Here is a 24,431-nt window from a genome sequence, read left to right as displayed (position 1 = left end):
TAATAATCTAAAGTTAAATTTGGTATTTGATTTGAATTGTACATATAAAAAACATGATTGGAATCAGTACTATTTTAAGTCAATACGGTAACCTGCAGATCTAGAAAGGGTGAGGAAAAGGAAACGAGCTTCCGGCAAAACTTCTACATTTGCAATTATTGCAGTTTTAGTTTTATCAAGAATCGGCATGAGACTTACCAGGGTTATCCTTCCAGTCCGTGGGTCTCCAGTCTTCGAACTCTGAGCCCTCCGGGTCGAAATTCTGATTGACAAACTCTAAAATATCAGCCTTGGTCGGTCGGGAACCTGTCCTGGAAGAATATCGTTGTGTATAGTAATTACGTATTTCATAACTACATTTTTTTCCATCGTCTTTATAATATTTACATCATTCCCACACCATGCCCATAACATTGATGTGGTGTGAAGATTTTTATATATCAGACTGTACATACTGAAGCAATTTGAATAATTGTTGCTAACATAAAGGTGTATCTTGGATAAGATGCAATAACAAAGCAAACATTATGAAAAATATACAAATCATAGAAAATACGTTAAGTAACGGAAAATAGTGCACGCGATGGAAGTCGCGGTCGGTAACTAGTCAATGAATATACTAAGAAAGTGCTTTAATTAGTCTTTAATGGATAATAGCTTCTAAATACGGGTGCATGTGCGTGCAATGACGGAACATTATAACCGACATCCACAAAAGGGGAGTGGTTAACTTGCGGCATAATACAACGGATTTCAACTACCATTTATAATAACGCAACCCCATTTAGTTTATAAAATTGAATAAATTTAATAAAATGGAACCAGTAAACTGTAAAAATAAGCATCTGTGAAAAAAAGAAACCCAAGCTTGATGGTAACTTCGACAGGGTGAACCGATATTGATAAGTTTTTGTTTATTTGACAGCTGGTGCCTCTCGTGTCGCATTTCAATTTGGTCTAGTACTAACTTTGTTTAAATAGTTATTATTATAAATTAACTATTTAAGTATTGGTCTACCTCACAATGATATAATACCTTACAATATTGATCTAGGATATAGCAATTGTCCCAATTACCTGTTCATCATTTGATGGAAGTGTTCCATTGTGATGTTCGGAGACAGTTTCATTTTCATATCTACAAAGGTTTTGGAGTCGTTGTACAGACCGGCCATTTGCACCGTGTCCAACAAGGGCCCATGACAATATATCATACTGGAAAGAAAAAAGCTTTAATTAATTTTAACTAGCTGCAACCCGCTGCGTCACTCGGACTAAAATCTATCTCTGTACCAAATTTCATATAGATACGATAAGCTTATTTCGTATAAAAGAATAACAAACATCCATACATCCATCCATTCACACAAACTTTCGCGTTCATGATGTTAGGATTTTTAGTTTTCAAACGTTAAGAAGGTTCCCATTGGACTGATTTCTTGGGCTATGTTACTCCATACTTCCGTGGGTGTACCCATTGACGTAATTCTGTTTGTGTTTGATAGGTTACTGTTGTTATTTCGAATTCGGATTGGTACTTCCCCCTGGGACGTCGGTGACCTTTTTGTTGAAAATAATTATTTAGGATTAAAATTCTTTTAAGTTATGACTAAATAATTGAAAAGATTAAAAGAAAAGGAAAAATTCAATCATGTGACAGGATCCGAACACGCAAGTTCGTCGATCTGTGGCTACACCTCTCGGCCACCCATGATCCACCACCACAATCCAATTACTTGTTCTCTTTCTATAGCTTATGTGTTATTCTGGTATATAAAATCATTGCCACGTATCATCATAATCCGCTCAGTGGATTTCGCGTGAAAGACTAACAAACACACATCCATTTTCACAAACTTTCATATTTAGCTATAATGTTAATATGTTATACAGTACAAATGATAAGATTACATAATTTATTAATTTCAAATATTGTTTAACACTCTAGTGACATACTGTCAGATCCGTTGAACCGGTATAAACCGGTTTTTATGAACTAGTAGGTAATGTTTTATTTAAACATTTATCAAACGTGATGATGTGATAATAGAATTATGCATATAATCACAATAAAACTATATTTTTACAACATATACATCGTAATATGCAATTTATTTCGCCTTTTCGTTTGATCTTTACTAAATTAACTGGCCATTTACTAAACATTTTCTATGCCTTTATGTTTAGGACGAAGAGAAATTCTTATGTCTAAACTTTCTTGCAAAAACAATTAAGAAGTTATTGAGTTCGGGCATCTTAAAAGGTGTATTATATATAGATATCTAAGTGGGAACTTTTGTTCAGCGAATTAACTTGCAAAACCGGTGGTAACACAGTAAATATTGAAGAAAAACAGCTAAGTAAACACTATCGCAATAAATGTATATTGTCAAATTAATTATACGAAATAAAATGTAGAAAATCCACTTGTCTACATTCAGTGTTTTGCATCGAACACCTCCGAAACGGCTGAACTGATAGGTATGTATTTTTTGTATAACCAGGAACTTCATGGATCGAAAATTGTTCTTTCTTTCTCATATAGGAACGACATAAAGTAGTCCTGGTAGAAAGAGTTTTGCTACTATATGTATAACTAGCTGCGCCCTGCGGTTTCACCCGCGTAAGTCCTTATCCCGTAGGAATATCGGGATAGAAAGTTGCCTGCATGTTATTCCGGTTGACAGCTGTCTACGTACCAAATTTAATTGCAATCGGTTCAGTAGTTTTTGCGTGAAAGAGTAACAAACACACACACATCCTTACCAACTTTCGCATTTATAATATTAGTAGGATAGGATAATTTGATAAAGGGGTTGTGAATTTATCAGTTTACGACATTGTTGTTGTAATCTCGGGATCTACAGAATCGAATTTAATAATTCTAATACTAATGGAAAGCTACGTTATCTTTAAATAAACTTTATTCAGATTTGATACCCGGGTTAACCCAGGCGGTTCTTCAAAGATTGATAAACTAATAAATAAATTAACATATCATTCAGAAACATAAAAACTTATTCTTTATTCATATTATTTAGCATGGCAATAGGCGGCGCAATTTTTTTAACGAAGGTCACTTACACGCTTCGCTTCCTTCATTACTGGACTGGTTATGTATTAAGAAATATCATGCCAACGATAATTTTATAAACCTACAAATAATATAGAAAATATTTGATTTTCTTATATCTGAATGTAGTTGTGAGTCTGCATCAGTAGATCATTGAGGAAAGAGTTAATGTGACGTACAGATTTCAGGTGACCTTTTAAATAAAATTTTCCATATTTGCTGTTTTATACGCGCCAAATTAATAATTTTTAGAGATACTACACGTACTAAAAACCTGTTTCACAGCTTCCTGATATGTTCTGAATAGCTTATCTGTCAATTATAATGGCAAATAAGGTACGATTTTTAATGTGGGAGTCGAGCACGCTTCGGCACGAATTGGGCCAGCTCGCACCGGGGAAGTACCACACCCCTATAGAAGACCGGCGTCAAATAGCAATTCTGCTGTGTTTCGTTCGGTGAGTGGGGGAGCCGGAGGCCCATATCCTTTTCCTTATCCTTCCCAGTCCTTTCCTTTATTCCTATCGCCAATCCATTCTTAATCCCTTCCCAAAAAGTCGACAATCCATTTGTAGAGATGATAGGTCTGCAATTGACCTTACCCCTCTCCAAATGTTTATGGGCGGTGGTAGCGCTAGCTATCAGGCGACCCACCAGCTCCATTGCCGACTATGACATAAAAAAAAACGATATCTGTCCCGAAGTGACAAATTGGGACTTAATCAGGGTGAAACCTGCGCTTAATAAACTAATGACTTGTATTTTAAATATATATAGTTATATATATGAAAGAAAGTGGTGTTAGTTACACTATTTATAACTCAAGAACGGATAAACCGATTTCGTAGTAAATTTGTGCACAGCTAGCTTAGAACCAGGAGACGGACATTGAAAAGTTTTTATCCGGGAAATCCCACGGGAACGGGAACACGCGAGGAGAACGGGTCTATCTTTCCTGCGACTACGCGAGCAAAGCCGCGAGCGGAAGCTAGTACAGTCGTAAAAATAAATATTTGTATAGGTAGACTTTAGTACTTTTTAGAACAAAAAATTAATATATTTTAAGATGTTTTTGATTTTATGCGCGTATTAGATATACTTTCAGAAATTAAAGATAGACTGGTGAGGGAAACACTTGTTTATATGCGTTAAGTCATTACATACTAAAACAAAAAATTAATCTTAAATTATAAGCAAATCGGTGAATTCACAAAAACTTTCTCAAACATATTTAATGACCCATTAAAATTAAATGACCCGTTTAATTAAAAAGCTGTGCGTTAAACTTTGAACCTAAATATTATTACTTATATTGAGATAACAGCAATTAACATTTAACACATCACGGTCAATAAATAAAAATGTCAAAGGGCATATAAATATTCCGATACTAGATTCTTTCACATACAATGTGATTTATTAATTTGATTCAGTTCTTCTGTGGTCTGTATTATCATTTTAATAAAGTGGTATTTTAGTATGTTATTCGCATCTTTGTCGGTATTCGCATCGGAGGCCTATGTCAGCAGTGGGAACGTATGGGCTGATGATGATGATGATTCGCATTTACTTTATTAAATAAGGAAATATATATAGATCAGCCAATAGTCAATTCTGTTACATTTTATGAAACGTGAATTACGTTTTTAGAGAAGTCTAGTAAAATAAATTAAATTTCAATATTGTTCAATAGGTATCTAATTATATAACAAATCGATATCTATATATATAAAAGAAAGACGTGTTAGTTACACTATTTATAACTCAATAACGGTTAAACCGATCATGTTGAAATTTGCTACAGTGATAGTTTGAGATAATAGAAAGGACATAGGATAGTTTTTATCCCGGAAATCTAACGAGAACTGAAACTTTGCCAGTACACACCAGGTCTATCTTTCCTGCAACTACGCGGGCAAAGCCGCGGGCGAAATGCTAGTTTATGATATAATAAATTGATATCAACTGTTACCACGCGGAAAAAGAAGCCTAACTTATTCTCTAGCCTATCGCTAGACACAAAAATCATATCATTAAATGACTCCGTTGCGATTTGAAATACAGACAAACAAACATTCATAACATTAGTAAGGATAGTAACGATTTACTTAATTAAAACAGCGGATAATTCATTGAGAAATAAAAATAAATATAATGGAAATTTGTCTAAAATAATAAGTATCTTGCAATAAAATTACAGTTATAAATTAAACATCGCACTTATATTATAAATGTGAAAGTTTGTCTGTATAGATGCTTGTCCGTCAATCATGCTGAAGGGATTTTGATGAAATTTCTTATAGTGACAGAATATGAGTTGACTTTGGTGATAAGATACTTTTCTACTTTTCATCCCGATTAAATGCTCCTTTGAGATAAAACAGGAATCTTGGCACCTAGGCGGAGCCGGGACGAGCGTCCAGTAAATAATAAATATTAATTGTTATAAAACAAACTACAAGCTCATTACAACTAGTCACATTCCTGACCTAAGGTTAGATAAAACAAACAAACAAACTGGACTTTTCCCGAGATGCAACAATTGCTATCACTGAAAGACTATTAGTATACCGCGACACCGCATGTTTTGTATATTTTTTGAGTTTAACTGAATCTTTTGATTTCTTTGGCAGGCGAATATAAACAGTATGGCGGATTTTGGCGCCAATATTCGTGGAAAATCTCTAAATTTTTTTTTTATGCCACAGTCGGCAATGGAGCCAGTGGGACGTCTGATGGTAAGCGCTACCACCGCCCATGAACAATTGTAGAAGCATAAGGTCCATTGCAGACCTAACGCCTCTACAAATGGATTGCCGATTTTAAATTGGAAAGGGAATAAGAAAGGATTTTTGACAGGAATAAAGGACAGAAAGGACAGGACTAGGAAGGGATAGGAAAAGGATATGAGCCTATAAAATTTAAGATGCAAGCGTTAAATTCGGAATTTTGTAATTTTTGTCAATAAATACTTGTATTCTCGTACAGAAGTATGAGAATGGTTAACAGACAACATAGTAGCTTAATTAATATGCACTTTTACAATAGCTGGTTTTTGCAAGGCCGCCATCGCTTCCGTTTTTCTAGTTGCATATACTATCTGAGATAACATAAAACTAGGCGTTTATTTTACTTAGTTATTGATAACCTTTATATTTAACTAGCTGTGCCCTCGGTTTCGTAACTGATAGAGTTTATAAGAAGTATTTCTGAATGAACCATTGAACAAATATTTTTTCAATTCGAGACAGACGTTCCTTAGATTAGCACATTCAAACTTACAAAAAACTCTTTATCTTTATATTCTTCGCACGGGTGCTACAATACATAATACATATATATCTTCCTCTTAAATTATTCTTCCATTAAAATAACCTCATCAAAATCTGTTGCGTAATTTTAGAGATCTAAGCATACATACAGACGGCGGATGGCGATTTCGTTTTATACATACTATGTAGAGAAGTATAGATTTATTACAGATAATATATTCATTTAATTAGTCGATTCTAATATTAATTTTCAAAACTTGATATACTTATAACCTTTTATATGTTCACAACTAGTTTGGTAAGTGTCATTTGTCGTCCGCTAGCGTTGCGCCTCGACTTCGCTTGGTACATATATAGTCTAGGTAAAATGTTTATTATGTGGGTGAAGAAATTTTTGAATCCGATCCAGTACTTCCTTACATAAGCGCCTCAAACAAACAAACTTCGGTTTCACCCATTTACAAAATTAATTATTTCAATAGCTCATGTATTATCCTGGTAGATAAGCTACATAACAGATAAGCATCATCAAAATCTGTTCAGTGGTTTTCACTTGAAAGAGTTACAAACATACATTGATACATTCTTATAAACGTAAAACTCTTATAACATAACAGGAAGTATAATAATTTTAGATACGATAACATAGCTTGAATAAAATTAGCGAAAACGTGCTCGTAATTTGCAAAAAAACAAACACTCAAGGTTACATCATATCAAACTAGCTGCGCCCCGCGGCTTCACCCGCGTAAGTCCGTATCCCGTAGGAATATCGGGATAAAAAGTTGCCTATGTGTTGTTCCAGTTGTCCAGCTGTCTACGTACCAAATTTCAATGCAATCGGTTCAGTAGTTTTTGTGTGAAAGAGCAACAAACACACACACATCCTTACAAACTTTCGCATTTATAATATTAGTAGGAAGTAGGATATTAAAGTAGGATAGGATTAGTAGGAAAGGATAATCACGTGTCACGATCAGAAATACTATAGACAGTCTTAGACGATGGTGTAGAATGGTAAAGCTTCTAAAGAACATTAATTGGAAAAATTTGATTAATTAACAATTTAAAATAGATAATGGTTGATAAGGATCGGTTAAAATTTGATTTAATTGCTAATATTTAAATTAATCTAAACTATTATAAAAAAGCAGTGGTGGCTCAATGATGAGAACCTCGGACTTCAAAATCGATAGGTCAGGGTTCGAGACCGGGCGAGCGTGCCCGAATCAATTGATTTTTCAATTTATCTGCATATGTGGATAACATCACCACTGCTAAAAACGGTGAAGGAAAATATCGTGAGGAAACCGGCATGTCCAAGAATCAAAAGTTCCACGACATGTGACATCTGCCAACCCGCACTTGGCCATTGCGCAATGAACTATTGAGATAGTTATCTCTATAAAACCTATAAAATAAAACGTTTCTGGACAAATGGTTGGCTGCTATCTGAGACAACAGAAGTTCGAATCCTATATTTCAATTCTCAAATATTTTAATTATTTATACTTCGCACATATATAATACTTATTTTAAAGCTGAACATTTGTTTGTTTAAACGCACTCATCTCAGGAACTACTGGTCCGATTTGTAAAATTATTTCAGTGTTAGATAGCCCATTTATTGAAGAAGGTTATAGGCTACATATGTACCACGGGTGAAGTCAGAGCGGACCGCTATTAAACTATAAAAATAATAATAAACAGCTTACCTATCACACGTAGGAGGTAGTTTACTCCGGTCGGCGCTAGCAGCCGCTACCAGAAGCACGACACTGAACCACTTCATTGTTATTTAACTTATTTCTATCAATGGCACCGGTTACTAGGCTAATATCACTCGAGAGGAACAATTATACAATTATCTATTATTTAAAATTAATATCACTGAGTGTCACCGGTTTGTCGGTCACTTTATGTGTTGAGGTAAGTGCGTAGAATTTTCAATGGCTTCCTCCGAAGCGGTTGCACTGTCATACTGCCTGGTTGTATGGTGATTAATTGGTGAGAGGGCACCTGGAGTGCCCTGTGCCTGGAACAAGAACGATATGGTGGATTAGTCTACCGATAATATAATCCCTACTGATATTATATTATGTTTCTATTCTCGATAATACTCGGGTATTTGGAAGGCGTATGTGGGGACAGAGATCTAACACGCAGAGGCCCTTTGTTGATAATATATTTTTTATTACAATTATATTTATAATTTATTTCCTTCTATTTTAAGGGTTGCCCGGTAGAGATCGCTACCTAGCGATAGGGCCAACTTTTGCTTACTTCTTTTAATGTAATGTACTCATGGCATGTTCTTATAAGCAATAAAGGATTTCATTTCATTTCATAATAAATGCGACGGTTAAACTGGAACAAGCGGTTAGTGTGTAAGAAATAAACATTATTTTATAAAATCCTATCCTACTATATCCTACTTATATTATAAAAGTGAAAGTTTGTAAGGATGTGTGTGTGTTTGTTGCTCTTTCATGCAAAAACTACTGAACCGATTGCTGTGAAGTAGACGAGTTAAGTTGGATGAAAGTGCACATGGTGTACAAATTCGAATTCGGTTGAGTAGTTTAGGAGACCATTCCGGACAAACAGCGTGACACGTAATTTATATATATTAAGATTTTAACGAAAATCAATCTTGCTGTTTTTATTTTCAAGTCTAAATAAGGTAAATAAGGTGAGCTCATGAAGTTTAAAACTTTTCTGCGCATTTCTCCAAACATTAATTAATATCATAATTGTTAAATAGGTGATACTGTATTATTTACGAAGATTGATTACGTTCAAGACGATACAGCCCGCATGCGTTGATAAACAACTATGTAAGGAATTATATGCTTGCATTAACTATATTTTTCAGCTGATAAACCATAGCTTCATTATCATAATTATTACATAACTATAATACTGTCACACATTGTTTTTATATTAACCCAGTAGCTTTAAGGCGTAGGCTTAACATTTTCAACACCCTAGCCGCGCCCCGCGGTTTCACCCGCGTAAGTCCGTATCCCGTAGAAATATCGGGATAAAAAGTTGCCTATATGTCATTCCAGTTGTCCAGCTAACTACGTACCAGATTTCATTGCAATCGGCTCAATAGTTTTGAATGCAAGAGTAACAAACATTCATACTTACAAACTTTCACGTTTATAATATCAGTAGGATTAGTGGGATTTACATAGAATACGAATAGAGCTGCATAAATTGCACATGCACAGTGGATAAGTACGTCATACGCAGTTGGTAACAAATGGGTAATTGTTATATACCTGATACATATGTTTTGCTTGTAAGCTTGCACGATGTAGGCACATGATCACTGCTTTGGCATAATAATTAGGGTTAAGTCTAGGTCTTAGTTATTATCCTTGGGACTAATCAAGTTCTCGATATTTAGAGAAATTAAATTAATCATATGCAATAAGCATAGCCCATATAAACTACAACCCACGGATAAATTATAAGAGGTGGATTAAGTCGCGGTTTTGAAATTGTTATAATTTAATAAAATTATGCCTTTTAAGAAATTTTTCGATCTAAAAGTAACATAATATACATAACTCATACATAGAATATACATACAAAAGTTCTCAATTCAACACAATTAGATACTAAAATAAAATTATTAAAACTATTTTATTTTATTATTAAAACTCTTCAACAATGTTTAGGTATATGATGCAATTATATCATTAATTATAAATTATAATTGATTATATAATGATACTTGTATACTTATTAGGAATTTACTCTGTTAGTATTTTTGGCGACAACACAATTTGATTCACGTGAGAACAAACAATCGTCAACATACGTCACTTGACCGAAAAACGTCACTAACATTGCTTATATCATATTATAATTTATTATATAACATCCGTTTTCAACCAACTTCAAAAAAGTGAAGATAAGCATTTCGACTGTTTTAATTTTTTGGGTGTGTTATCTCATAGCTATCGACTGGGTAATCGATTTTGATGGTTTTTATTTGAAAACTTATCACATTTTGATTAAATCAAACCCCACAAAAGACAAGACGTTTTACATAGTTTTTGTTAGAATAATTATATAATTATAACTAACTATTATAGTTATGATTCGTTAAATAAAAACGTATTAAAATTAATTTATTAATTAGTATGGAAAATAAACCATATCTTATATTCATTACATAAATATAAAACAGTGTTAATTATTTTAAGCAACTAACTTTAAATTACCATATTAATTATTTAGAATAAAGTTCCACATTATTATAGAATTTGCTGCGACGCACAGAGTCACCAGCGAACGAACCCATGGTCATAGCAAGTTTTGTATAGGTCATGCCTTATTCTGATGCATAATATTAATGAAAAGTTTAAATACATTGAATAGTTTTTCAGTGAAAGAGTTACAAACATCCACTCATCCATAGTTACAAACCATCGCATTTATATTAGTTGGATTTAAATAAATAACTTATCTAAATCTTACAACGAATTCCATTGTAGATTTTGGTACATCTCAATAGAAGATATTTATTCGATTCGCAATCTACGTACTGGCTGATCTGTTAAAAATTAAAAAAAATATATACCAGAGTTGAACAACTAAATAAAAAAGCTTTGCAAAACCGGTCAGCTGTTTTTTTTTGTTTCTAGCATTATGCCGCTTGTATTTAAAGAAACAGTATGAATTGAAAATTAAATCGTTTTCGGAAACGTCGTATATAAGCTGTTATTTTTTATTGAACCTTAGTTTAGATTGAACAAATAGTTTAGTTTCGGGAAATTCTGATGAAGTCACTGTTAAACTGCTATTTTTTTTTTTTTGAAATTCCGTAGAATAAATCGCGTTTAAAATCCGTTAAAAAGTTTTTAATTTCTAAATGTATAATACTCGCGTAAAATCAAACACAAGAAAATACTACTATTTTTTTACTTATACTTTCATACGCTAATCGTAATTGTAACTGATAAATAAGCTAAACAGAACATATCCATTAGTTAAATTATTCATCACCAGCCCATATATGTTCCCACTGCTGGGACGTCGTCGAACTTTTGATTCTTGGACATGCCGGTTTCCTCACGATGTTTTCCTTCACCGTTTTAAGCAGTGATGATGTTATCTACATGCGCAGATAAATTGAAAAATCAATTTATTTCCTGCACGCTCGCCCGGTCTCGAACCTCGACTTATCGATATTGAAGTCCGAGGTCCCACCACTGAGCCATCACCGCTGTGATTATTAGTTACTTATAAAAGTATAATATTCACTATATATTTATTAAAGATTTTAATATCTTTTAAATAGTTTCGCGTGTTAAACAGTTAAATGAAATAATACAATTGTTCCAATTTAAATGAATACATCTTGTATTGAATTACGATAAATTGTTCGCAAGTGGTCTGATTGAACGTAACATTGATGCGTTGTTTGTTTTGTTTGCATCATCATCATCAGACGATACATATTTCCACTACAGGAGCCTTCTATGAGGGTTTTATCGTGGTAGGAAACATTTCAAAAAATCGTGCAAATAAATGATGCAAAAATATATATAAGGTTGATTTTTTTTCAATCTCAGATAGATATTTTCAAAAAACAATATTTAAAGGATCAATAAGGTCGTATGTGAGCATACCAACAGTACTCAACTAGTACAAAATGCACTTACTAACAATAAATACTTAAGGCGATTGCTTTTGATGACTTGATGGAACGTAATCATTCTGTTACTGGGCAGTTATTTATAGACATTGCTGTTACTGCAATTCTTTCAAGAAACGTGTAATAATCACATTTAAGCAAATAACTTTTCCACGTGTGCGGATTAACGTCGCAAAAATTAATAAATACAAATACTGTGGTTCTTGAAAAGGGGTAAGTATATTGTGATAGCGCTAACAAACAGTCAAACAATGAACAGCTGAAGATACTTCGGGTGGAGTGTTGAAGAAATCAGTGGAAATGTTTGTGAATCAGGAAATAAGGAAACATGATGAAAAATCCTTTCTTGGTGAACATTTATTGACCAACAGTTGATCAGCGATGTTGGCAGAGTTGTTAGAATGGCGCTTCACGGACGAGAACGGTTCAACGTGGTCAACTCAGAAACAAGCATGTCACTAGAGTTGCTTATTGTTGATTAAATTATTTTGCTTTACTAATGTTTCCTTTTTATGTCATCGTCGGCAATGGTGCTGGTGGGTCGCCTGATGGTAAGCGCTACCGCGGCCCGGGAACATTTGCAGAGGTGTAAGGTCGTATGCATACCTTAGGCCTCTACAAATGGATTGCCAACTAAATATAAACTATGGATACGTGGCCTAAGATCTACCAGACAATCAATTTATCGCACCCTCCCTAATAATTTGTAGGTTAAGGTCATTATTTGTTTGTATTTGACCGCAATTGGTCAACTCGAGCAGAGCCGTAAGTACAGGATGCTGTGGCGTGGGATTACATCTCATATACGTCAAACTGATGGAGAAAAATGAACATAAACGATGCAGAATGTTCCGGTGTTTGACTGATTGTTGAACTAAGGTTATGTAACAGAATACACTTAATTAGTACAAAAATTAATAGCTGAATTTTAGAAGATACTAGCTGACCCGGCAAACGTTGTTCTGCCTTACTCTTATCATTAAAGGGTATGAAAAATAGATGTTGGCCGATTCTCAGACATACCCAATATGCACACAAAATTTCATAAGAATCGGTCTAGCCGCTTTGGAGGAGTCTGGTAACTAAAATGATAATATCCACGCGCCGTCGCGGGAATTAACACATTACTAAATAAAATTTCGAGAGTGTAAAATTTCTAATAAAATACATATTTATCAATCCTCGTCACAACCGGCGCCCACGAACTGTCTTCTGGAACCGGACAAATTAGATAAAATTTTGGTCCATCTCGATGAAATGATAAAATAAGTCATTTTTTATATGTTACTAGCTTTTGCTCGTGACTTCGCACACACGTCAAATTCGGTATAATTTAATGGATATAATTGTAAAAATAAACATTCTTAAATCACTCTATCTAAAATCCATCAAAATCTGTTGCGTAATTTTAAACATATCAGAAAGCGCCTTTGTTTTATACCATGTAGTGATAGGTACAAGGTTTAGCGCACTATTTTCTAATAAATAAGATTTCATAGATCCCAGTGTACTCTTTACATTAACACCGAAAGTCTGAGATAATTTAAACAAATAATCGAAAGGCGGCATCTGCGTTAATCTTCAGAAAACTCTAGAAGGACTGGCAAGGTTGGCCTAAGGTAACCTGTAATCTTTCAATTGGTCTGCTGTATTCCAATTGGCTGCTTAGTTGAGCGGAAGTGCACAGTTTAGAGTTCCGCATTACGGCCAGATAAATTTTGCGCAGAATGGAATTTTTGATAAAGTTTTCCATTGATATATTCAATTCCCCACCCCCTCTTCATTTTGTTTAAAAAAAACTTCCTGTATACTTATGCAGTTTGTTTCATATGCGGATGGGATCAAAATCATCCATAATAAATTCCATAAAAAAACAAATCTGCCTATCTGTCTGTCATGCTTAAATTGGATGAAACTTAGTACATCAATAGTTTGAGACCCGAGAAAGAACATAGTTTTCCAGAAAATCCTACAGGAATGGGACCTAAGCGGCAATAATAGAATACCCTATTTTTATTTCAACTATGCGAGCAACGCCATGGGTGGAAAGCTAGTTTGCTACATTAAAACAAATGTTTACTTGTATGTATGATAAAAGTTCGATGACATTAGGGGAAAGCGAAACAATGGCAGTAATATTATGATAGCGACGATGTCACATTGATTAGTATTAGAAGTACGTCCTTTTTTAATTAATAATTTAAAAATTTTAACCAACGTGGCAAAATATTTTTCAATATACAAAATTAATAATATTGAAGAGAATGAAGAAGTAGCTGAGCTATACTCAAACCACTACGTAGTCTATTGTATTCCATATTTCCTAAATAGATCCGCGTCTGAAGATCATTGATATTTAATCAAATTCCTAAATAAATACTCTTAGTATTTATTGTCCTACTACATACACATAACATAATCTTATTGACTGTAGATCAATCAAAATAACTTACAGAACCGCCACGTCGTACACTTTTGAATTCGAATTCTAACCACGCAGAACCGACATCTGAGAAATTTAAATAGCAATGACACTTTATAAAGCAAATGGCCCTTGGGGGTGGGGAAATTGGCCATGAGCCTAGGAATAATGTCTAGACAACAATCATGTGAGACCCACCTACAAAATTCCTCTCATCGCTAATTTCACGTGGTCGGCCGCCTTCCAAACAGTCACACCCCCAAAATGACGTCAATGCTGTAATTAGAATGGCCTGATATTCCTTGTATGGCGTCAATTATGTTAAATTGTTGCTTTCAATTATTATTGAGTTGTTGCGTGGCATAAACACATCGGCATTGTACACAAAATGTTGCTCAAGATTTTATTTCGATAAATACTCTTTTTAGGCAATTTTGTAGTGTCCTGCATTTATCGACTTTTTATATATTGCCAACAAGCTGCGCCCCGCGGTTTGCCTATGTGTTATTTCAGTTGTCCAGCTATCTACGTACGAAATTTCATTGCAAGCGGTTCAGTAGTTTTTGCGTGAAAGAGTATCAAACATACACATACATCCATCCTCACATACTTTCGCATTTATAATATTAGTAGGAAGCAACGAATTACGTCACTAACAAGCTAACCTCAGAGGTGAGATTTGTTCTATGCTTTCAACTTAAGTGTCAACATTTTGTACTGAATTTTTGTATATTGTAAATAATGGTACAGGTCTATGTCCACATAATCCTTGCTTTTTACAAACTTCTTGAGATTAACTGGTAAGATTCAAGTATTTATATTCACATGTTTAAAACGTTAAGTATTTGTATTATTATGTTCAAAGTCAATGCAGTAGCACCCACCCACTTTACTTATTCTGACGTATGCATTAACCTATTAAATGTAGGTATGTCACTAAATTATGTCAAAAGCTTCCTAAACACATTTAGAGCATCTCACTTGGTATATACTTTTTATGCTTAGATTCGTGTATCATAGAATTAAACTGTATTAAATAAATGTATTTGAATTTGCATATTATATCAGCCATTTGGGATCTATCTCCTTGTTTGATAGATTATTAACTAGAACCGAAGTTCTATTACAGCATATTACAAGTACATGAAAACAATGTCTTCTAAAAATGTGAAAAGTGACATGAATAACGCTTTGCCAATAACATTTGGCAGTTAGTACTATATTTCAATGACTTTGCTCAACTAAATATAGTTAGCCATGTACTGTTATTTGAAGAATTAGGAAGAACCGATGACAAATAGATTTTGGCCGAAGTATTTCAAACAATTAGACATGAACTGGACTCGGAAATAAAAGATAAGTTGAACACACACACCGGAGGCCGATTTCCTTCTCCTAGCCCTTCGCAGCCCATTCCCTCTTTCCAGTTATCAATCCTTTCCTTATCCCTTATCCCTTAAAAGCGGGCAGCGCATTTTCAGAGGCCTGAATCTCTGCGAATGTTCATGGGCGGTGGTGATCATCAGTCGAACCACCAGCTCAGTTGCCCGCTATGACATTAAAAAAAAACACAGAAAACTTCAGACTTAACCACATAATATATTAAATAATTAAATGTTAATATGAGGCAAGTCAATCACAATTTTAACCCTAACCAGAAATATAATACGGATAAATTTAAAACATCCACCAACCGCCCAAATTGCTCAAACTGTCCAGAAATTAATGCATTTGATGCAAACATTTCAACATAATCAAGTAATAAAATAACCAATATAGTATATGTAGAGCAAATAGCAGAGGAGGAAACAAATGCAATTACCTTATAAAACATCCGCGCCAACACGATCGCGACGTATGATATAACTGAGGTCACTGCCATGCATTTTGGCGGGTATCAGGCGATATTTATAGTGTTGCATGAAACTGTAGGAGCGTATATGAAAGTTTCCTTTGTATGGATGACAATGAAATACTTAAGCGGTTTTAGCTTTTAGTAATTAATTCTATTTTAAAATTTGTTTAGTATCACATTAGAATTGAAATTGATTGTATAGTTGATGTGCAAAGTTTTTTATATTTCGTCAACTGAAAATAAATGTTGATCGTTTTTAATTTTTACAAGTGTTGTCCTTGACATATTACAATGATTATTATTAGTAAATGATCTAATTTATCATAGCAAGTTAGTCTCTATTTATTATTTATGTAATATTATCAAATAGTAGAATCTGCACCTATTCTAATCATATGAAGCTGAATCAATCAATCAATCAATCAAAAACTCTTTATTGTGCACCATTACAAGAAGAGTAAAAAACAGGATATAAATAAAAACATAATATTAACATGAAGAGCACAACAGGCGGTCTTATCGCTTAAGCAGCGATCTCTTCCAGACAACCTGGTGGACAAGGAAAACGCAGGGTATACTAATGTAAAAGGGAGGCGCAATAATAACAGAGTTTATAAGAATAGAACGTATAATAAAAAGAAAAATATACCAAAATTAATAACAATGCATACATAGATACATACATACATATATAAAATATAAATAATATATACACATACATAGATACATACATAAATATATAAAATATAAATAATACATACACATACATATATAATATATAACATATACATATTTAAACATACACATATACATACAGGTAACACACACGGACACAGCTTAACTAACTGAAGTGTTTGTTTGTTTGTTTGAACGCGGTAAACTCAGGAAGTCGAGGACCGATTTTAAAATTATTTACACGGTTGGGTATGTACGTGATCTTGAGTGCAATAGACTGTATTCATACCACGAGCGAAGCAGAGGTGCATCGCTAGTACACAATATACATACCTAGAACCTAAAGCTGCGCCTTAACAATCAATTCAATATTTTAAACAGTAATGTACCTTAACAAATAATAGGTCTATTAAATGATACCGACAATGATTCCATTTTCCTTTAGAAATAACAGATCCCACTGAAAATTATACCATACACCGATTGTATACGAATTAGAGCCAACATGCATAAGATACAATAGTGATTCTAGAATAATCGAAAGAAAATGAGCCTATTTTGATAGAATGCCTGAGAACATACGTGGGCGACAATAACAGGAAAATTAGTGGCAATTTGCAGGGAGATGTAACTCGTACAGCTGCTCATGTTATTCGTAAATATAATTTACTAGCTTTCCGCACGCGGCTTTGCGCCTGTTGTCAAAGGAAAAGACTGACAGTAATGGTGTATTTTCCGCACAGTTACCGCTCCCGTGAGTTTAGGGGTGACCTATGTACCAATGACCTTTCTCGGTTCGCAATCTATGTCTATAAAAAATTTCATCCACATCGTCAATGCAGTTCTTGAGATTAGCGTGTTCAAACAAACAGCATCATTCATTAGTAGTAATATACGAGTTTTAACATAGCTGCATCTAATTTTAATTAAATTATTTAAAGCATTGTAAAGACTTTAAAAACTTGCTTGCTGAAAATGTGTAGAAATAGAATAGCTTAATGTTGGAAGTAAACAATCTGGTCTAAACACTTAGTTGTATCGCAGATTCATTTAACATTATTTAGATTTAAACTGAAAATAAATGACAACTCAGTGTTCATTTCAAAAATCTCGCAATACAAAAGTTACTTCTTTATAACAACGCAAAGGACTATTCTGTAATGGCTTCATTAAAAAAAAATCTTCAAAAAAGGTCACCGACGTCTGCGGCACCTACCACCGGAGGTACCACACCAAATTCTAAAATGGGATCAAATGAAAACAATTCCCTACCGGAGATCAAAATAATCATGTCAATCTGTGGAAAGCCCCCAGAATTGAGAAACACAGCCAAATAGCTTTGGGACATCGTTTGAAAAATAAATGCATCAACGTGACTATAAAAAGTATTTTTAGCGTACTGATCTTACAAATCGTTTAAGTTAAATATCGTAAAAAGACAACAAATGAGATTGCACCTCTGAATGAATCAGTCAACGTGCTGAATCTTGCAAGTTGAATGTCCTTTATATAACCTCTAAATGTACATGACTTTCGTACATTGGCGAAATCGTTTTTACGTAAATCTTAAAAAAATCTAATACTTTAATTATGTCAAGTAATTACGAAACATAAAATATATTTTTAATTTCTCTTTGTGTGAGTTTTTAATTTTATAACGTACTTACATAGACACGACTTGTGAAGTAGTGTAATTGTTTCATTTTGATGATTTTGCAGAAAGTCGAGAGAAAAAATAACAATGCATTTTCGTTATAATATAATAATATTATAATATAAGAATTGGTATATAATATATTAGTATACAAAATTACACAATATTATATCAGTAACTGGTGCATGAAGCACGTATATGTCGGAAAGTTTAGTCAGATAACTATTAAGTCATAGGACGACGGACCTTCAAGACGAATATTATCGATCAAAATCAAAGTTTATGATTAGATAATTAAAAGATAACCGAAGACGGAAAGTCACAAGGATGAATACAAAGTAGCGCTGCTTCGTTTCGAGCGAGAAACACTTGACTGTAAGTTGGAAAATCATACCTGGTCCTTTATGAAGGGTTTTAAAAAAACTGCTTTAATCTGCTGCTATCAATATACAAAACATGTTATATTTTTTATACAACAGAGCGGGCATATAACCTGGTGGGTGACATGGTAGCGAGCGATCACCTGACTCTCACTCTTCTGGTGTTGCCACCATGATTCCTAAGGTTTCAATAATAACTTGGGTGAACATGTAAGCATTATATCTAAAGAAACATACAGTTACAGGACACAAGTTATCATTAAATACATAATAGAAAAACACAGTTCGCAGCATTAAGCCCAATTTCTATCTGAATCTTCTCACAATAGCTGCATTTTGATTTTGAAACAAACCGCGAATTAATTCAGTTATTGTGTCAGGTTACTTTTAAAGTATCTTCCACTAATACTTCATTCACAGCGCTATCAGGCTATTTGCTCGTCTGAATAAACATTATTGTCGCTGTGATAAGTGATAACATCAGCTGGTTGGTTCGTTTCTAGTTCATTGGAATAGGGACCGGTTTAACTTCCTTCACCCGGTCAATCTGCTAGTGGTCCCGCCATGTTGCTTTTGTATGACGTCATCATTTATTGGGATTCATTGAGTTATTAACATCGTATTGAACCGTTTATATTTCATACAAAAAAAGAATATGGACTTTTATCGATTTATTAGTCTCAAAAAGGTACTTCAGGGTATTTAAAGGAAATAAAGGTAGAGAAATCAAAAACTCTTATGACGTTCTAGGATACTGTATGTCTATTTTTCATAACCGTTTTTTTTTTCTTTTGTTTTGATGCATGCGGTGTTAGTCATGAATAAATGATTGCACTTATATTTATTTATAGATAATTGTTTTGAGTAGATAATTGTTGGCTAAATAAAATAAGTATATATAAAAAAATACCTTTTTATTGGGCATACCGTGGAACTTACATGATTAATGTTTTGCATGTAATACGTGTATAATAACAAGATTTTATTTTAAGTTACTATTTTATATAAGACCGAATATTGCAATCAATAACAATTGCAACATATCATACAATTCCGAGACAGTAGAAGGTAGTACGTGTGATCGTTACATAATTAAGGTCATTACTTTACAGCTAGTCTGTCTATGTCATGTCAATTCATTCGTATCAGCATATCGGTTATGAAATGAAGACTGGTATTTCTAATTGACCTGTCTCCTCGTTTCTTTTATTTAGCTTCGATATCCGATGGTATTGCTAGAGGCCACCGTGGATGTTATGGTGGGTAAGAGATTTCTCTCTCTCACATGCGTATTTCCCCAAAGCCTACAGTATCTTTCGAAGATTAGCTACCCGTTCCCAAAGAAAATGATACTAAAACATTGTAAAATCAATTATACCCACACCCGATCCCATGTGGTTTTTAGAATATTATTAGGGTTTTTGGGATAAAAGTTGTGATTTTTCTTAAGAAAACAATCTTTGCGAATTAGAAACCCCTTCTAGATGTATAGGTATAACGTGGTCATCTTTATTTGAATATCGTTAAACATCCATAAAAAATAATAGAGCTGATTTATATTATTTGATTAATGATATTGAAATGACCTCCTGAACTTGCTATGAGTACTTCACGTCTTCCAATTATTGTGTGCACTTAATGTATTGTTTATGGTCTAAATTTTAGAATCGCTTTTTATTAGCATACAGAATAAATATAATTATTTTCTACAAATAAAGGTCTCCGACGTTCCTGGGCGGAGGCACCCTTCCAAATTCTATAATGGAGACATAAGACAAGAATTTCCTATGAAAACCTAGTTTTCAAATAACAAAACCAAAAACACATTGACTTGAGAATCGCCTTCGTTTTTGGAGCACTCGGTTGATAAAATATGAATGAATGAATTAATAATGCTTTATTGTACACACCTATATAGGAAATATTTTAAAAGTACAGACTAAAAATACAAGTTGCACAATAGGCGACCTTATGGCTACAGAGCCATCTGTTCCAGGTAACCAAAACAGAGAAACAATACAAAGAAAGCGCATAAATAAGAATAGCGATAAAATAGAGGTTTACATAGAAATTGTTACTATGCTCTTATCATTAATAAATAAGTAGCATTGAAAATAAAAATAATGAAACTATAACGAATCAATTTACATATTCATATAGTTTTTATGACTTTACACTATATGAATTATGTACTCGATATATGTTAATGTATAGATAGATAGATAGATTTACGTGAAATGTTTGATTGCACAATGTATCATTGACAAAACGAATCGTCACCTCGGTGATTAAAAAACTTAGCAAAACATGAAATACGATGATAAAGTCTCACTTGGAAAATACTAGCCTTTCGCAAACGTCTTTGCCTGCTGATTGAAATGATACTCTCGTGGAAAATAATTTTTACCATGGTAAAAAATTATACCTGTAGCCTTATATCTACCACCAGATATAAAATCATACCATTAAATTGCTCTGTTGCAATATAAAAGAAAGACATACAAACACACTGTCGCATTTATAATATTGGTAAGGAAGAAATTCAGTCATGAAGTACCATATAGAAAGAATGGATCAACTCAGAAGAACTGGTTAATAAGAATCAACAGTTGATCAAATCGTGATTATGAACCTGCGCCCCGCGGTTTTACCCGCGTAAGTGCGTATCCCGTAGGAATATCGGGATAAAAATTTGCCTATATGTTATCGGTTCAGTAGTTTTTGCGTGAAAGAGCAACAAACACACACAACCTTACCAACTTTCGCATTTATAATATTAGTAGGATAGGATTACGTTTTTGGGAGTTGTACAGATGACTTTGAAGAATTCAAAAGGTCATATTTTGCATATCTATACATTTTCAATGCAATGTTTAATGATCAAGCAACAGGTAATTTAGCACGTGTAAATTATTAACGATTTAAAATACGACATGTTTGCTTTCGATTTGCGTATTGTTAATACAGTTATCAAAGTAGAGTTGGGGAGCAAAACAGGAAATACTACAATTGAATGAAGAGCAATCACGCAGCATTTAGTTTTTATTTTTTTTTTTATTTTTTATTTAATGGCCTGGTAACGAGACCTTTAAGTCAATAATTTGATAAATTAATTTCTCGTCTTCAACTTACAAACGGATCGAGTACGATTTATGTAAGCCATTACGTTTCAGTGACCTTTTATAACTACAATGAAACAATGTAAATAGTGAATTCAATTCCTCAGTGAAAAAGTCGTCTACATTATTTTTAGATTCAATCAAGATGCATTATATTTTACGTGACAGAAGCGCGGCAACAAGTGGAGCAAGATCACAAAAATATTTGCAAAAATAATACTTTTCAATGAGTGGTGGAAACGTCAAACCGCTCAAGGTAGAGTACAGCAGGTTGTGCCAAAATTATTTTCGGACATTCAACGCCCGAAACGAATCAAGATCAATGTGAATACGATGCACAATAGAACTCACCTAGTTAAACTAATTATTTATAAATCCAAACACGACACAGCACAGTTAATTTACGAGCGCGATACCAAATCACGGACACGTCTTCCGCCTTCGACGTTCCAATAACAACTGACTGAAAAATGTTTCGGATCGCGTAGCGTAGTTATTGCCAGTGCACACATGGACATTCCATTGGATGAAAGTACTGTGGTTACATGTTTTTCTGTGTGTGCACGTCAACGTTTAATGACGCATTGTCGATTGCGTCCGCTGGAGTTAAATGGCTTTTGAAACGCGACAAGGACGCCTTTGCAAAAATCTTACTGGACTCATGTGTCACTATTCGATTGATTGATACGAAGTCTTTTCAATATAGACAAGAAGATGACATACGATATCTTAATGAGTTAGCTCAATCAGACTCCAAGATAAAAAATATCAACATTAACTAAATATAGTAAGAGCAATTTGCCAATTTAAATATATCCTTTACAAAAAGTAACACATACTTTTATCGCCACGTTATTGCAGGGACATTCTAGAAATAAATCACGTAATTCCCAACCCATCCCATCGAACTTAAGATTACGCAATCCAGAATAAATCTTGTCTAGACAAAAAATCTCCCGCTGTAGGAAAGTTTCATTACACAACTGTGAACAACGGTAATCTTCATCTACGATCATGGAGTTAACTTTATCAACTTGATACGTTAATTATGAAACGATTAGATACGTGGATATGTCACGTGCGTAGAAACCTCGGCGAGTTGGCGGGACACGTTTCGCGAATGCTGTATGAAAATGTTTGTTTTTAATCTGTGTTACATTTAACAATAATTAGTACTACTTATGTTTTGATGTAAATTGAAGCTCAATTTTTTTTTATTAAACTACAGCCGATTCGGAAAGCTTCTACAAAGAATCGGCAACTCAATAGTAAATGTTTATTAATTTTTTACTTCAATTAGGCTGTGTCATCATTATTTTTATTCTTATCTCCACGTCCTTGGCGTAAATTTAGCACAGATTAATATTGATGATTATTTAATACTAGCTGCACCCCGCGGTTTCACCCACGTAAGTCCGTATCCCGTAAGAATATCGGGATAAAAAATTGCCTATATGTTATTCTAGTTGTCCAGGTGTCTACGTACCAAATTTCATTGCAATCGGCTAAGTAGTTTTTGCGTGAAAGAGCAACAAACACACACACATCCTTAAAAACTTTCGCATTTATAATATTAGTAGGATAACGATAAAATGAGCTCTTCGAATGTTGTAAAATTTTAACATTTCTATTGGTATAAATTCATATTTATATATATTATATGAATCATATAATTCTGCATAAATAAAGTTATAAAGGTACTATGACGTAGATTTACGGTTTGAAAATACGGTATTATGTTTTTAACAAATTAATGGGACCGTGATTGAAGTTATATAAATTAGGATTCCTTATATTGCCAAATAATAAGAGTATATCGAAAATGTATAGGATAGTCATAACTTACGATTAAAGGTTGTTTAAAAAAACACGCTTTATTGATGTAATATCTCTCTCGCCTCACTTGCTCATACACAGAATATACGTAATGAAAAAATTAATCCTGGCGATCCTTATCAAGATAATGGGACAAACACGTGAAATTATTGCATTATCACAAATAAGTGTACGAGTTTTTAATAAAATCTGTCGATTTAAAGTTGTTCTAAATCCAGTCTATTCAAGTCGGTTGCATACAAACATATGGATGAAGCTAATCAAAGCATGCTAAAACATATATATTACACGGCTAGAAATTTGTGTACATAGCGATAACTAATAATTAAACATAATACGTCGATCGGTATCAGACAATCAAGCACTGACAAATGTGGATTGTTAGATACTATAGATACACATATACCTAGTCTTGCCATAAATATTGTAATAAAGAAAAAAGAAAATTGTTAACTGCAAATAACATTTATT

At 33.6% G+C, this 24,431-nt stretch overlaps 1 protein-coding gene across 7 annotated transcripts in view; it reads right to left on the bottom strand.

Moving 5' to 3' along the window:
• The window catches only part of LOC119837547 (trehalase), a 67,290-nt gene that overhangs the window by 30,364 nt on the left and 12,495 nt on the right, over positions 1-24,431 (bottom strand). For 5 of the 7 annotated variants that reach the window (XM_038363147.1, XM_038363150.1, XM_038363151.1 and 2 more), the window contains exons 1-4: positions 22,476-22,604; positions 8,061-8,380; positions 1,078-1,215; positions 199-311 (exon numbers count right to left, since the gene is read on the bottom strand). In XM_038363147.1, the coding sequence (XP_038219075.1) occupies positions 199-311; positions 1,078-1,215; positions 8,061-8,137 (328 nt within the window). In that variant the 5' untranslated portion in view covers positions 8,138-8,380; positions 22,476-22,604. Of the gene's footprint in view, positions 1-198; positions 312-1,077; positions 1,216-8,060; positions 8,381-14,472; positions 14,527-22,475; positions 22,605-24,431 lie in introns of those variants that run through there. The other 2 variants (XM_038363149.1, XM_038363148.1) reach the window with 2 other exon arrangements.

The sequence above is a fragment of the Zerene cesonia genome, chromosome 28, assembly GCF_012273895.1.
Source record: "Zerene cesonia ecotype Mississippi chromosome 28, Zerene_cesonia_1.1, whole genome shotgun sequence".
Classification (NCBI taxonomy): Eukaryota; Metazoa; Arthropoda; class Insecta; order Lepidoptera; family Pieridae; genus Zerene; species Zerene cesonia.
The sequence above is the reverse complement of the archived record's forward strand: the minus strand, read 5'-3'. Positions and strand labels throughout refer to the sequence as shown.